The 17570-nt window shown below is 35.9% G+C and overlaps 2 protein-coding genes across 2 annotated transcripts; both read left to right on the plus strand.

The window, feature by feature from the left end:
* Positions 1-598: 598 nt before the first annotated feature.
* LOC112785455 (uncharacterized) lies at positions 599-3022 on the plus strand. Its single transcript, XM_025828919.1, has 2 exons — positions 599-1962; positions 2185-3022. The coding sequence occupies exons 1-2, from the start codon at positions 599-601 to the stop codon at positions 3020-3022; spliced, it is 2202 nt and encodes a 733-aa protein (XP_025684704.1).
* Positions 3023-16456: 13434 nt separating this feature from the next.
* Positions 16457-17351, plus strand: LOC140182953 (uncharacterized). The gene is made up of 3 exons (XM_072230933.1): positions 16457-16466; positions 16879-16992; positions 17236-17351. The coding sequence occupies exons 1-3, from the start codon at positions 16457-16459 to the stop codon at positions 17349-17351; spliced, it is 240 nt and encodes a 79-aa protein (XP_072087034.1).
* Positions 17352-17570: the final 219 nt, after the last annotated feature.

Raw genomic sequence — 17570 nt, forward strand, 5'->3', positions numbered from 1 at the left:
TGAATAAATTTACAACTGAAGGGGAAGAAGTGAACAGCTATAAAATAGGAGAATGGCATATGGGCCAGGAAAATAAAGAAAAAGAAACCATTGGCCAAGAGTTAAAAAGGCTTATGTTAGCAAGGAAGTGGACCAAACAAACGTGTGAAACCAGAATAGAGGAAAAAGAAAACCAAGAACTAATGAAGGGAGAAAAAGAGAAGAATGCTTTACGGAGTCCATCTGAGGAAGCACAGAATGCAAAACAAAAAGGGGTGGATCAACAAGTCAAGCCAGGGGAGAACATCTATTATATTGAGCTAGCAAGTGATGAAGATGAAGAGAAAGGAACGGAAGCACAGACAGTTTGGAAAACGGGACTAGCAAAAAAGTTGGAACTCAAGCTGAACCTGAAGAGGAAACGAGAAACCGAAAAGATTCCAATGCTAACTTACAGGGAAGAGCAGGAGGATCAAGAAGACAGAGAACCCAAGAAGACAAAGAACAGCTTCAACACCAAGACTACAGGGGAGTATCAACTAGTTAAATATGGTTCTGGTCAGATTATCGGAATACAAATGGCTGAGGAGGCGGGCCTAAACATGCCCCAACCCCAGCCATGAGTATCATTAGCTGGAACTGTCGGGGAATAGCGGCTGCCTCGACAGTCTCTGAGTTACATAATCTTTGTAAAAAAGTAAAGCCGCTTATAGTGTTTTTAATGGAAACCAGGGCCAATCAAGATAGAATGAATAGGATAAGAAGAAGGCTGAATTTTGACAAGTCATTTTGCGTAGAACCCCGGGGCTTGTCCGGTGGGCTATGTTTGTTACGGAAATCTAATACTAATATCAATGTTTATGAGTGGTGTGATAACTATATTAAAGCTAGTATTAATATCAATAATGGTATGAATTGGCAGGGAGTTTTTGTGTATGGTAACCCAGTTTTTCAGAAGCGAAGAAGACTTTGGCAGGAGCTAACGGTTAATAATAGGAGCAGGGAAGAACCTCAAGCGTTCTTGGGGGACTTCAATGATATTCTAAGTCAAGACGAAAAGGTAGGCCTTCATCCACAGCCAAGAATTTATTTGAATACTTTTAAAAGGTTTGTAGATGAGAATCTTTTAATGGATATTGATCTTAAAGGAAGTAGGTACACTTGGTATAGCAACCCAAGAAACAACCTTATCACTAGGGAAAGGCTAGATAGGGTGTTAGTGAATTGGAAATGGCTGAATATACATCAGAATGTTATTCTAAGAGCTGCTCCGGCCATAAGTTCGGACCATTGCGCCCTTATTTTGGAAACACAACCGAGAGATCGGATAAAAAAAGAATTCAAGTTTGAGGCCTTTTGGGCTGAGTATGAGGAGTGTGAAGAGGTAGTTAGAAGAAGTTGGGAGCAGGATGCAGGAAACAAAAACTGTTGGAGTCAGTTTAATAGAAACAGGAGCAAATGCATAAGGGAATTGACGGAGTGGAGCAGGAGAAAGTTCAAAAGAGCATATAAAGAAATAGAAAAAAAGAAAGAAGAGCTACATCAAATTCAGGAGGGCAATATGACAGACAGAGATCAGATAAGAGAAAAGGAATTGAAGAATCAGATAACTGAGCTTTGGAAACAAGAAGAAAAATTCTGGGGGAAAAGATCAAGGTTGAAATGGCTAAAATGGGGAGACAAAAATACTGCCTTCTTTCATGCAACAACCATACAAAGAAGAATGAGGAATAGGATAGACAAATTAAAAAATGAGGATGGACATTGGATACAGGGAGAAGGAGACATAATGAGGCTAGTAGAAACACATTTCACCAAATTGTTCACTTCGGAAGGGGATAGGAACATGGAAGACTGCATAAGAGAGATTCCTACGAGGGTCACGAAAGAGATGAATGATGATCTTATGGAAAAGATAAAAGATGAGGAGATCAAGGAAGCAGCTTTTAGCATGGGAAGCTTAAAGGCCCCGGGACCAGACGGGTTAAACGGACTTTTTTTCTAAAAACATTGGGATATTCTGGGTAAAGAAGTGTGTGGTGTGGTGAGGCAAATCTTTGAAGAAGGTAGATTACCAGAGGACTTAGGAGAGACAATTGTGGTTTTGATTCCCAAAGTGAGGCAACCGGAAAGCCTGAACCATCTCAGATCCATAAGCTGTTGTAATTTCATATATAAGATTGTGACGAAGGTATTGGTTGGAAGGTTAAGGAGAGTTCTTGATGTCATCATATCTTCGGTTCAGAGCGCCTTTATAAAGGGCAGACTAATACAAGATAATATAGTAGTGGTGCAGGAAGTTTTTCACAAATTAAACGGAAAAGGAAATAATGGAAGCAATGACATAGCCATCAAATTGGACATGAACAAGGCTTATGACAGATTGAAATGGAATTTCTTGCAAAGGGTTATGGAAAAGTTCGGCTTCAGCAGAGAATGGGTGAAATTGATGATGAGTTGCGTTAAGAGTGCCACTTACAGATTTAAGATCAATGGAAAATTGTCAGCCAAGATCCACCCTCAAAGGGGACTCAGACAGGGAGATCCTCTATCGCCCTATCTCTTTATCTTAGCAGCGGAAAGCTTTACCATACTAATGGAAAGGGTGTTGACGGATAACCTCATTTCAAGAATTAGATTAGCCCCAACTGCACCGGTCATAACTCACCTATTATTCGCGGATGATTGTATCATTTTTGCAGGAGCGCAAGAAGAGGAGATTTACCAACTAATTCAGATCTTAAACAAGTACACAGAGGCATCAGGACAGAGAATAAATACTGAGAAATCCGGTCTGATCTTCAGAAGCCATGTATCGATTCAGAGGAGAGTAAATATTGAAGAGATCACCGGAATGGCATCGTGGGAAGAACCAGGAAGATACCTAGGATTACCAACTAGATGGGGCAGATCCAAGAACAAGGCGCTAGAATGGATACAAGAGAAGATTCTAGATAAAATGCAAGGATGGAAGGAGAAACTTTTAAATCAAGCCGGGAAGGAGGTTTTGATAAAAGCTGTTATACAAGTGATTCCAGTCTAAGCCATGAACATCATCAAATTTCCCAAGTCTTTTCACAGAAAAATTGAATCAGCAATTGCGAGATTCTGGTGGACTAACTATGGCAAGGAAAGAAGTATTCACTGGAAGAGCTGGACAAAGATGACCAGAAACAAATTGAACGGAGGATTGGGGTTTAAGGATTTTGAGTGCCAAAACATAGCTCTCTTGGCTAAGCAAGCTTGGAGACTTCTAAAGGAGGAAGATGCAATATGGGCCCGGATTCTAAAGGCCATTTATTATCCTAATTGCAGCCTATGGGAAGCAGGGAGAGGACGGAACACATCATGGATATGGAAGAGCATCTTGGAAGGCAGAGATTTTCTCAGAAGGAAGGGAAGGTGGAGTGTAGGAAGCGGAGCAGGAATAGATATTTGGGAAGATAATTGGGTGGTAGGAACAGAAAAGTTGAGGAGAGTCAGAGAAACCCAGCATAGAAAAGTCAGCGAGCTAATAAGAGAAGGCGAGGGCTGGGACTTAGAAAAAATTAGGGATATTTTTCATGGTGATGAGCTTGAACTGATAACTAGAACGCCCATCAGTTTGATCAACAAGAAGGACCATCTTGTTTGGCCATATAGGAACGACGGACAGTACTCAGTCAGATCCGGATACCAGGTAGCAAAGGAGGAAAAAGATACAAGGGTAGAGACAACGCTCGGCAAAGCTTCAACAAGCCATAACTTGAAGGAGATATGGGAGAGGATTTGGAGATTACCAGTTCCGGAAAAGGTCAAAATGTTTTTATGGAAAGCGGTGCATGAAATTCTGCCAGTGAATGCAAAATTACATCAGCGCAGAAGTGCACCTACACCGATGTGCAGCATATGCTAGGAACAAGAGGAGACTATTGAACATATGCTACTATTATGCTCGTGGACTAGAGCGGTGTGGTTTGGTTCTAGTCTTCAAATCGTGCCTACGGCTTTTAATGTGGGATCATTTGAAAAATGGTTAATGACTACAATTGACAAAATCAAGACTGAGGCAGGAAATGAACAGGACAAAGTATTGTGCAACCTAGGATGTGTGTGTTGGTGCATTTGGAAAGCAAGGAACAAGCACATATTCCAGCAGACAAGACTCAATCCACAACAGACAATAATTCATTCAGAACAGATTGCAGCAGAACACATAATAGCGACAAAGGACTTAAACAGAGACAACAAAGATATAACAGGAAGGAATGGAGAGAGTAGAAGAATTACCTGGAGGCCTCCTCCTCGCAGCAAGGTGAAAGTTAACATAGACGCGGCCTTTCACAGGGAAACAGGAATCGCAGCATCAGCAGCAATAATCAGGGACTGGCAAGGAAAAATTATTACAGGAATAACATCAAAATTCAAGACAGTATCAGTTTTAGCAGCTGAAGCACAAGCATATAGACAAGCTATTATTCTCACAAAAAATCTCCAGATAAGGAATTGTATAATCGAATCAGATTGTTTACCTCTAGTTCAAGCGATCAAGGCAAGAACGCCCTTAGCTGAAGCAGACGCAATCATCAGGGACATTCTGCTAATGCTGGAAGAGGCGCCGGATGTCGGAGCTACTTGGACTCCACGCGAAGGTAACATCTTAGCTCACCAACTGGTAGCAAGAAATCAGCTTCAGAGGCAGTGGGCAGTATCTCCGCCTGTACAGGTCAGGAACATAATCAGAAAGGAAGCAGGATTCGCCAATCTTCACAACAAACATTACAATCAAAATCATGATAACCAGGTTTCAGTTTCAACCAACCTTCAAGAAGGTCAAAGTGATGAAGTATTACAGGGGCGGGTGGAAGCCGAAACCTGGATTAAGCATGCATCACAGAGGGATCAGCAGCTTCAACCCACGTCTTCACAAAGGCCGACGAATGGCTCCAGCAGGGACACTGACGGCATAAGGAGGAAGCGTGGTGGTGGGAACGAAGCCAGATTTCTGTCTGGGCAGAACCTCGCTCGGCACAGGGGCGGCAGCGGAGAAACCACGAATGCGAGATCACCATCTGAAGGAAGAAACCAACGACGCCTCCGGGAGTTCCAGCGAGGAACGGACTCCGCGCCGGCTAACCACAGACCGTCAACAACAACTGCGATGCAAAATGAGGGTGGTCAGTCTGCCAAGGAGGAAACATTACAGGATCAGCACCATGCACGAAGGTTCCGGGCTCAGTACGGAGGTCAGTTGTCAACGGCGGAGCGCGAAGAAGAAGCTTGTCTCGCATGGTAGAATCGGGTTGTGAGGGTGGAGAGAAGAGCGAATTCAGTTTCTGGGGGTAGGGTTCCAGGCTTGGGCGGGTTCGGGTTACGGGTTGTGGGCCGGGTCAGTCTTCTGGCCATGGCCAAGTCCAAAAAAAAAAAAAAAACTAAGTAAAAATGAACAAATCTATGTGTCACTTTTGTGCTTCTTTTCATAACTTTCCTTACTTTTCAGATGAGAATCGATTCACTTTAGATAAATGATATAGTACTTGAAAAGTGGCGCCCGACTTATTAAAAAAAATTAAAAATTAATATTTAAATTAAAAAATATAAAAATAAATAATTTAAAAAAAATTAAAATTTATTATAAAAAATAAATTAGGTAAAATTTAGACACGAATTTATAAATACTATAAAATTGACGTTTACTTTATTTGTAATTTTCTTTTTTTTTTTTACGTGAAATCTTTCATTTTTAAAAAATATTAGTTCAAGAGACATATTTTAAGTATTTATTTTTTTATCCTTTTCAAATTAAATTAATATTAGTGGATTATATTTGTATCTTTATCTCATTTATTTTTTAAAAGGGTAAATTATCATTTTGACATTTGAAAAAATTATTTTAGATAAAATAACCCTTAAAATAGAAAAAGACGATGCACATGAAAGATTAGTAAAATTTGTCCTGTTAAAAAAAAGTTATGCCTATTTTTCTATTTTTTATAGATTATTTGTTAAAAATAAATTTTCTCAATGTCAAAAGACTAATTTATCCTTTTAAAAATAGAAATATTAGGAGATTAATATTTTTTTATTAATATTAACTAATACTTTGAACTAGTATTTTATTTTTATACTATTAAGATTTATAGTTTAAAATTTAGTATTTTATAATTTATAATTTAAAATTTAAAATTTAACTAACACTGTATTCTTTGAATATTAAGTACTAAGCATAAAAATACGTTTGTTGATTAAATATTGACCCAAAACGATTATTTGTTGATTATGCAGTATTGTTATTTAAAAAATAAATGATAAATATATTCATTTAATTTGAGAAAGAACCAAATTAAATATTTAAAATATATCTCTTCAACTAATATTTTTCAAAAATAATTATTTTTATTAATCTTAAAATTTAATAAATTAAAGATCCTTTATGTAGATCTAAAAATGTATTTGTAGGTGTAGATTCTATATGTCTAACTTAGCTTAATAACACCAAGTAATCTAGCAGACATCTGGACAATTTAGATGAAGCAATGTCAATATAAAAAGTGGCATAATTTAGCTCCTCTCAATAGCATTAATTGTTATAATTTATTGTTAATAACTGAATTTTATTTTGTTATTTTAATAATGATATCTTCGTGTAAAGATATTATAAATTATTAGATGATTTAGTTAAACATATTAAATCATCTAACCGTTTATAATGACATTTTCGTTATTAAAAAAGTCAATTATTTTTACTTTACTATATCATTGGGTCACCTAATAAGTTAGTTTTTTATGACTCATATTCTTTGTTGTTGTTGAATATGTTGTGAGAATCAATCATAAAAAATAATTTAATTTTTTTATAAAACTAATAACAATATTTTAAATTTTAGTTTTTTATATTAATTAAATTAAATGATAATTTGGGTAAAAAGATTTTATTAATAAAGTATAGATAAAAAAAAGTGAAGTGGTGCGTGTGCTTAAAATTTAAATGATTGGTGAATATATTAAAAATTTTAAATTTTTTAATTCTAAAATTATCTATATTAAATTATTTTCTCTCTTTAACTATTGAGCTATAATATTTTGTATTATATACATGATAATTAATAAAAATATGATTTGACAGTTATAAAATGTTTGACAAGATTCCAGTATTAATAATAAATATATTGTAGATCACAGGAGGGACGGAATTAGCCTTAATGTGAGGTAGGGAAAAAATAATTTTACAATTAAAAAAGAATAAAATAAAATATTTAAGGAGGTTAAATTAAATTTTATATATAATTTATAAGAAAAACTTAATAGATGGAGAGACCATTGTCTCCCTTACTTTATATGAGGCTCGACCTTTGTTCAGGAATATTGCCAAAACATTGAAATGATTTTTTTTTTTTAAGTTGATATGCTTTTTATGTGTTAATTACATTATTAAAAAATTGATTGATATAATTTAAATTTTAGATATCTAAATATATTCATTTTAGTCTTTTTTTTTATTATTTTTATCTAATTACTAAAATATTTAGATCTGTTTCTCAATTATTTAAATCTTGAGTACACTATTTCACTTTTTTCATCTATACTTTTATGGATATATTTATTTTACCCAAACATTTATTTAGTTGAATTAATATTGTTGAGTTTGAAAAACTTAGATCATATTTAATGATCAAACATTATTAAACATTGATTAGAAAATTATTAAATTATTATTTGCCTCCAATTGTTTGTTTAATGTGTTTATTAATGTGCAGATTTCATATTGGGCCAGAAGCAACACAAGCCTAACTTGTTATTTAAAATAAGTCTTGTGCAAAAATTAAGTGGCTGAGTGCTAAGAAGTCCAAATTCATCCAGGCCCATCATAAATCAAAGAAAGAAGCATGTGATCCAAGTCTTTATGCACTCTTCGATTACCCACTCCATTGGTTAATGGAATACAAATTTTAATTCAATTGATTGCATGCATAGATAACCAAAGAAAAGCATGCCCAAATTTCTCTCTCCTCTCTCTTGTCTTTCGGTCATATCAATCAAACAGAGAAGAAGATAGAAGTCATCAGAAGAAAAAAAAGTTACAAGAAAAGCCTCTGGAAGAAAGGCTATGAGGAAGGAAGATCTGAAGTAAGGCATGGCAAGATTTTTGCCATTGAAGGCAAGATTTGAAGAAGAGCTTCAAGATTTTCCATACCAAGAAAAGAAAGGATCCGCCTCTGTCAGAGAGGAAGATCTCAGTTGCAAAAGTTCACTTCTATTTTTGTTAATCAAAGAAAGAAGGTAGCCGCCGAGCTACACGTAGGAAGAAGCAAAAATGGAAAGCAAGGAGCTGCCCTGGGTCAGAAGATCATCAATGGTCCGAATCCTTTCTTGGAGCCAAAAACAAGATCAAGGGTTTAGATTGAAGGAGTTTGATGAAAAGGGTTGAGAGAGGTACATGCATGTTGGTTTTTGGTTTTTTCTCTCTCTTCTCTTTGTCCGAACCGAAACTGTTTTTAGTTGGAGAAGAAGTTGCTTGGTTGAACCGGTTTCAACCTTGGAAGCTTCCCCTTCTATAATAAGGGTGAACGGCCAAGGGTTGAGATTAAGGAGAGAAAGTGTAAAGCACAGAGTTCTCATTGCTATCCAAGCTTCTTGAGTTCTTCTCCTTCAAAGATATTCATTTTGTTTTCTTTTTCTTAGTATTGTCTATCTGAGTCTCATGGTAAAAGGCAAACATGATGAGGTTTGTAAGAAAAAGCCAGTGAGAGGAAAAAGGCAGTGATCAATATTAGGAAAAAAGTTATAGATGTCTCAGAGTTTCTTTGTACATCTGTATGTTGTGTTTCATGATCCTGTTGGGATTCTTTGCAAGTTGGGTTAGCACTTTGTGGTTGAAAGCTAGGTCTTGAGTCCTAGTCAAATTCAGATTGGGTGTAGAATCTGGGTTTGTCCCTGATAGGATTAGGTAGATCCTAGGGAAAGAATTGGTGTTTGTAATCTCGTAAAAGATAGTGAAATTCCATCATTGTTGTGATGGAGACTGGATGTAGGCTGCATTGCACTTAGTAGCTGAACTAGGATACTTCTTGGTGTGATTCTCTCTTCTCTGCTTCTTCCCTGTTTCTGGTTCGCATAAGACAAATTGAAAATTTTCTCTCAACTTGTTACGAGACAAAACAAAAATGTCTCTTAACTTGTTATGAGACAAAAAAGTGAAAATATCTCCTGAAGTTCCTTTAAAAGTCAAAAAGTAATATTCAGCAAAAAGGGAGGCTAAGATTCAACCCCCTCTTCTCTTAGCCACTGATTACCATCAATTGGTATCAGAGCTTGGTCTCAAAGAGATCAAGCTTTGTAGCTTGGAGAAAAGATCCTAATGACAGTCAATGGTGACTCAAATCTGGTGGCCTATACTCTGACAGAAGGGCCGTCAAGCAATAGACCCCATTCTTCAATGGGAAGAACTACAGCTACTGGAAAGAAAGAATGAATATTTTTCTTCAGTCTGTGGATTACATGCTTTGGAAGATAATCCTAGAAGGTCCATAATTTCCAACCACCACATGAGCTGATGGAGTGGTTGTTCCCAAGGCTGAGGCCGATTGGAATGAAGATGATAGAAGGAAAATAGAGCTCAATGCTAAAGCTGTCAACTTACTCAACTGTGCTGTCAAAAGATCCAGAATAGACCTGCTGAACAGAGACTACGAAATGTTCTCAATGAAGGAATAAGAAACAATCGATGAAATGTTTGAAAGATTCAACATTATCATCAATGGCTTGGATGCTATGGGAATCAGACATCCAGAATCTGTGCTTGTGAGGAGAATATTGAGATGTCTCACTAAAGAGTGGAAAACCAAAGCTATAATAATAGCTGAGAGTAGTGGTATTGATGAAATGACCTATGATAATCTGAGAAGAAACTTACTTTCTTTTGAAAACACTTATTTAAAGAGAGATACAAAAAAGAAAGGAGTTGCTCTCAAATCAATCACTGAATTTCTGGATGATGAATCCAGTGATAATTTATCTGACGATGACTTTGTTTTGTTTGCTAAGAAATTCAGGAAGATAGTGAAGCTGAAGGAATGAAACAAAGGAGGCAGTTCAAGGAAACCAAAGAGGGATCTAAGCAAGATGATTTGCTACAACTGTAAAGAAACTGGACACTTCAAGTTTGATTATCCTAAACTGAAGAAGGAGGACAAACCGAAAAGAGAAAAGAGGAAAGGACTCATGGCATCATGGGAAGACTTGGAGAATGATTCGGATGAAGAAGAGGAAACTGAAACCAAGTCCCAAACTTGTCTCATGGCCGACATAGTAAATGAGGTAATATTTCCTGAACCCTCAACTGAAGACCTTCATCTTATGATAGATCATCTCAATGAAAAAATTAGATGCTTCTTAGATGAAAACTATGATCTTGAATCTCAAGTTACCATTCTAAAAGCAGAAAATAGTTTTCTCAAAGATAAAATAAAGGAAGTCAAAACTGCTGTTGATCTTGTTGAAGAAAATAAGCAGTTAAAAGCTGAACTTAAGAGCTGTGAATATCATCATTCTGTGATTACAAATCTAAATTATTTTGAGAAAAATGAGTGACTACATAAAGAGGTAAAAAGACTTAAAGAATACTTAGCCAACTTTGCTCAAAGTTCTGAAAATTTAAATCAACTCTTGGCTAGTCAAAAACCTCTTTATGATAAAGCTGGTTTGGATTTTCACAAATCTGAAAAATTTATTGAAAAATCTTCTTTTACCAACATGGCATCTTCTTTGGATGACATAAGGTTTCAAAACCCAACAAGCTTTAAAAAACAACAACACAAAAAATTTTGTAGATTATGCAATCGGAATGGACATTTTCCTATTTAGTGCTTCATAAGTGAAAGGATGATTGGAGATAAAGTTTACAAGATTGTTTGTGATTATAATGGCTTGGGACAAAGAGATAGTTTGACATTAAAGGATCCAAAAAAATTTGGATACCTAAGGTCACTTAAGTATTTTTGTAGGTTTGCCTAGCATCCAAAAGAAAAGATAACATGTGGTATATGGATAGTGGATGCTCTAGGCATATGACCGAAAAGTCAACATTCTTCATCAAGCTTGATGAGTATGATGGAGGTTTTGTTACTTTTGGTGACAATGGAAAGGGAAAGATAGTGGCCATAGGTAAAGTGAGTAAGAACTTCTTTTCTTTCATTAATGATGTTTTGCTTGTTGACGGATTAAAGCACAATCTACTAAGCGCCAATTGTGTGATCTTGGATATTTGGTTATTTTTAGAAAATTAGATTGCTTGGTTATTTATGAAAAATTCGGTAATATTTTGTTTGAAGCAAAAAGATGCAATAATGTGTATGGATTAACTCTAGAGGATTTAAAGGATCAAAAAGTAACTTATTTGACTTCTCTTGAATCTAAAAAATGGCTTTGGCATAAGAAATTGGGACATGCAAGCATGTACCAAATTTCTAAACTTGTTAAAAAGAATTTAGTTAGAGAAATTTCAAATATTAAATTTGATAAATACATTACTTGTGATGCTTGTCAACTAGACAAACAAGTAAGATCATCTTTTAAACCCAAAGATGAAATTTCCACTAAAAGGCCATTGAAAATGTTACATATTGATCTTTTTGGTCCTACTAGAACACAAAGTTTGGGAAGAAAATATTATGGTTTGCTAGTGGTGGATGATTACTCTAAATTTGGTTGGGTTCTTTTCTTAGCTCACAAAAATGATGCGTTCTATGATTTTTCCTCTCTTTGCAAAAAGATCCAAAATGAAAAAGATTTAAAAATTGCCCACTTGAGAAGTAATCATGGAAAGAAATTTGAAAACCAAGATTTTAAAAATTTTTGTGATGAATTTGGAATAGCACATAACTTTTCATGCCTAAGAACACCTCAACAAAATGGGGTTGTTGAAAGAAGGAATAGAAGTCTTCAAGAAATTACTAGAGCAATGCTTTGTGAAAATGATGTTCCAAAGTTTTTGTGGGCTGAAACTGTAAACACAGCTTGTTATATTCTAAATAGAACCATCATTAGAAAAGGTTTAAAGAAAACTCCATATGAGCTTTGGAAAGGAACCCCACATAATCTTAAGTATTTTCATATTTTTGGATGCAAATATTTTGTACTTAATAATAAAGAAAATCTTGAAAAATTTGATCCAAAATCTTATAAAGGAATGTTTGTTGGATACTCCACCACTAGCAAAGCATTTAGGATTTACCTCAAAGAACATAGAACTATTGAGGAATCCATACATGTGTCTTTTTGTGATTCTAACTCCATTCCCAGTGCTCTTTTAGAAGATGATGCAGGTAGTGAAACTGATGTGAACCATCAAGCCAATCAAGAAAATCCCAAATCTGTCCCAACTGCTGAATCTGTCTGTCCAAAAATATCTCTTCAGAATGGAGGAGACATTTCTGTTTTGTCTCCTGAACAAGCCAGAGAATCCAGAGCAGAGTTGTCAACTGAAACTAGTCAAAGCAAAACCATTCCTCAAAGGCCACGTGAATAGAAATTTTTGAAGGGTTACCCTCATGAATTCATCATTAGTCCTTCACAAGGCATAACCACTAGATCCTCAAGCAAGAAGCAAATGAAACCAAGTAATGTTGCCTTCTTGTCCCAATTGGAACCTCTCAATGTGAAGCAAGCTCTTGAAGACCCCTCATGGGTTGTAGCCATGAAAGAAGAGCTATCTCAATTTGAAAAGAATGAGGTTTGGACCCTTGTACTGAACTCAAATGGTAAAAAGGTAACCGGTACAAAATGGATATTCAAAAATAAATTGAATGAGGATGGTAGTGTGGTACGTAACAAGGCTAGACTAGTGGCCTAAGGTTACGACCAAGAGGAAGGCATTGACTTTGACGAGTCATTCGCCCCGGTAGCTAGAATGGAAGCAATTCAGTTGCTTCTTGCCTATGCTGCCTATAAGGGTTTTAAAATGTCTCAAATAGATGTCAAATGTGCTTTTCTTAATGGTTTTATAGATAGAGAAGTATTTGTGGCTCAACCCCTCCGGTTTTAAAAGCAAAGAGTTTCCAAATTATGTTTTTAAACTATCAAAGGCCCTCTATAGCCTTAGGGATGGCAGTGGGGCGGGTAGGGGCGGGTTTTTGCCCTACCCGACCCCGCCCCGCCCTCCTTGTACCCCACTACTACCCGCCCCCACGGGTACCCGCCCCACCCCTACCCGCCCCTATAAAAAGTAAATGACATTTTAAATTTTACACATTCATATATAAATCAAGATACAAACTTAAAATTCATAACTGAATTAAAATACAAACATAAGATTCATACAATGTCAAATAACTTAAAATTAAAAAAGAGTTCATATAATGTCAAATAACCAAATTAAAATACAAACATAAAGAAATTACATCATTAAAATATAAAAAAGTCTTCAATCCTTATTCTTGATCACTTTCCACATCTTCATCATCATTAAAGTTTTGAAGATCAAGATTCAAACCTAAAAATTAAAAGAGATAGCAATTAATATATTAATTACTATAATGTAAAAAATTAACATAAATGAATATTAAGTAATATATCACCTTTATTCCCTAAAGCTGCCCACAACCAACTTTGGCCACACATCAAAGCTTCAATTATGCTTTCTTTGAGCTTTCCGCGATGAGGAGAAATTACACGACCACTTGTACTAAAAGCAGATTCAGAAGCAACAGTGGATACTGGAATGGCATATATATATATATCCTTGGCTATTTTTGCCAAAACTTTAAATTTCATTTGATTGTTCTTCCACGATTTCAAAATATTAAAGTTAGGATCATTTGGGGGATGAATTTCCTCCTCAAGATAATGATCAAACTCAACATTTACACATGAACCCCTTGTCATTTTTCTTCTTTTAAGATACACCATATAATCATCACCCCCAAATATGCTTGTATTTCCACTTTCATCAACTTCCTTTATACCAACATGTGACACTTCAAAATTCATTTTTTGATTGTATTCATTAACCAACTCATTACACAACTGATGAATTCTATCAACTTGCTTGGAACATTCTATTGGATCTGGATACATTTTTTCAAATTGAAACTCAACTCCAACCATCTTGTATCTAGGATCTAAAACAGCAGCAACACCCATAATGCCATGAATCTCATCCCAATACTTCTCAAATTTCTTCTTCATGCTAGATGCCATATTAGCAATTAAAGAATTACTAGAAAGTTGCCATTCATCCAATGAGACTTTTATTTTACAAACCAATGTAAAGTAAAGATTGGCCGTCAGAAATTTAGAACCAGAAAATAGCTGAGTAACATCATAAAACAACTTCAATCTATCACATATTTCCTTGGCAAGTTCCCACTCCTCATTACTTGGCACAGTTTTATATTGGGGTTCTTTCTGCCTTAACCTAGGAAAGACAGATCTATATAACAATGCAGTTTCTAACATCAAATAAGTTGAGTTCCACCTAGTCGGACAATCAAGAACCAATTTCTTAGTAAATGGAATCGCTGTTTTAGCACACCAACTCACAAAAGTTTCGTTCCTTTTCTGCGTTGCAGTCCAATACAATACACTACTACGAATCTTTTCAATACTTTCCTTCACTATACTCAAACCATCCTTGACAATCAAATTTAATATATGAGCACAACAACGCATATGCAATAATTTACCCCCTAACATCAAGAATGAAGAATCTAGACGCCCCAACAGTTCATCTATCATAACATCATTAGTGAAACAATTATCCAATGTAACAGTAGACAGTTTTCTATCAACGTTCCATTCTAACAATATTTTCATCAATGTTTGAGTAAGAACTTCACTTGTACGGGGACAAGGTGTAAGGCCCACATCGGTTGGGGAGGGGAACGAAGCATGCCTTATAAGGGTGTGGATACCTCTCCCTAGCATGACGCGTTTTGACGAGTGAGTGTGGGGGGCTTTGGCCATCATCCCTATCGTCAAAGGCAAAACCGTGATGCCTTGTGTGCCAAAGCGGACAATATCGTGCTAGCGGGTGGTCTGGGCTGTTACAGATGGTATCAGAGCCAGAACCCAGATCGATGTGCCAGCGAGGGCGCTGGGCTCCCTAAGGGGGTGGATTGTAAGGCTCACATCGGTTGGGGAGGGGAACGAAGCATGCCTTATAAGGGTGTGGATACCTCTCCCTAGCATGACGCGTTTTGACGAGTGAGTGTGGGGGGCTTTGGCCATCATCCCTATCGTCAAAGGCAAAACCGTGATGCCTTGTGTGCCAAAGCGGACAATATCGTGCTAGCGGGTGGTCTGGGCTGTTACACAAGGAACATAACAAAAGCTGAAAAATAAAACAAACATGCATGCATTTTAGATTGACGAAGCTCAACGTACAAAGACAACACAATGTATAAAAGTTTACGAAATTTTTGAAGTACCTCAATAGGCGCATTTGCAACTTCTACGAACTATCGATATAGTGAGCTGTGACAACCATGTAACCCTTTTCTTGATTGAAAGTCCACATGTCGCTAGTTATGGCAACTCTACTATCATTTTCATCTAGTTGAAGAGTTAGTTTCAACTTCTCATCCCCAAACATCTTCAAGATATCTTTCCTAATCGTGTTGCGACTAGGCATTTTAAATGTTGGTTGCATTGATGCAAACGCTCGCCTCAGTCCATGGTGGTCCACACAACTCAAAGGATACTCATGCAGGACAATCATTTCGGCGACACACTTTCTTGTCTTTGAAGGGTCAAACACAAAGCCATCCTCGTTTAATTTTTGCACTTGTGCTTGTTTTGCTAGAGATTCAACAATTGATGATTGCCTTGAGGTCGCCACTTTTATTCTCTTACAATATCGGTCCACATGATTTCTCAGTGACTTGGTACCATTCTTCGGATTTGCATTAAGCACACTCTTGCAAAATTTGCATTTTACCTTCCATTCACCTTCAACTTTTAAACGATCAAAATACTCCCAATAAGCACTCTTAACATTAGCCTTATTGTCACCTTCAACAGGAGTTGATCCTTCTGGATTCGAGGCATTATTATCCGTTGCTTGTGAAGTTTTCAAAGTTGGATTAATATTACTCTCAACTTTAATTTTATTATCGGTCCGAGCAATATTATTGCTTTGTGTATCTTCTCTAGCATTGCTAGCCATAAAATTACCTTAACAAACCTACATTGAAAACACAAATCATATAAACTAGAGATATATAAGTATGGAGAATGAATCACAACAATAAAGTAACAAATTCTTGTCCATGAATATATAAACTGGGAAAGCATGCTTTATATTATGACAAATCTAATATAGGTAAAATTAGTAATAACACAAGGGTGACAAGCAGAATTTCAATATCTAATTTCAATTCTCATCACTTGCTCAAACACAAGAAAGAAAGCAACACTCAACATAGCTTGATATCTAATTCACTCAACATATACTGTATTAATAAATATAATTAAACAGAATCTAGAGAAGCTGAAGAATCTGATGAATACAGGTTCAAGTACACAAGTCCAAGAATCAACAGGGGAATAGAATTAGAGTACAATAATAGGATAAGAGAGAGCAGCTTTTGAGAGCAAAAGAATGAAATATGGATCCTCCTGAAAAAAACAATTAAAAAAACACAAAACAAAATTTAAGAATTGGCAAATTGCATCATGTTCACATCACCTAGTCCAACACAAGTCTCTCTTTTCCAACAATTCTAACAAGATCTTTTAGTCTTTTGAGATCCATTTGACCATTGTTGAACACATACTATAAAGAGAGAAATCAATTAAACACAACATGGCTAAATTATTTCCATTGAAAAATAACACATAAGTGGAATTCTTGAATAACATAATTGGTTGAGAGAGTTAATACAAATGCTTTCTCAATGGATGAAAGTTAATGGCAATTAAAAGGTAGAAAAACTCAAAGAAGAACTTACGGATGTGACAATGACGTGGCTTGCTCCTTCCTCGATGTAACTCAAACAATTGTCCGAATTTATTCCCCTTCCAACTTGCAAACCGCCTAAATTTTACAAGTCCTCCACATTTAAGTTCAGCAGAGGAAAAATCTGTGTAAGTTTTAAACATTTCATCAACCATAAAGGACAATGAAAATGCTAACATAACTTGTATATTGCTAAGACTCATGTTTCAACTTTCAACAACATCATTCTCAATAACAATTAAGAACACAACATTTTAGTAAATATGTTCCTTTAGAAAACACAAATGCCACTAATCAGTGGCAGCATTTAGAAAATCATACCGGGATAAGCATGCAATGCTTCAAGTGCAGCAGCTTTGCTCAAAGGATCCGCACCGAGCATGATCGCATGGCCACCGGTAAGCCCATCTTGTTTGTAAAGAATAGCATACTCAGCTAAAACATTAAAAATCAAGGATGAATATGTTTGTTATCAAATTGAAAGTTCAATTAATATCAATAATACAAGAAGAATATATGACTTCAAAGTATTCTGCACAGGTTGAATATATGACTTCAAATGAATGAAAAAGAAGAATAATACTCTAACTCACTCAATAAAACCACACACTAACCCAGCATGAATTAATGGTTATAATGCAGTGTGAATCAAGGATGA

Source organism: Arachis hypogaea, chromosome 20 (genome assembly GCF_003086295.3).
Source record: "Arachis hypogaea cultivar Tifrunner chromosome 20, arahy.Tifrunner.gnm2.J5K5, whole genome shotgun sequence".
Lineage (NCBI taxonomy): Eukaryota > Viridiplantae > Streptophyta > Magnoliopsida > Fabales > Fabaceae > Arachis > Arachis hypogaea.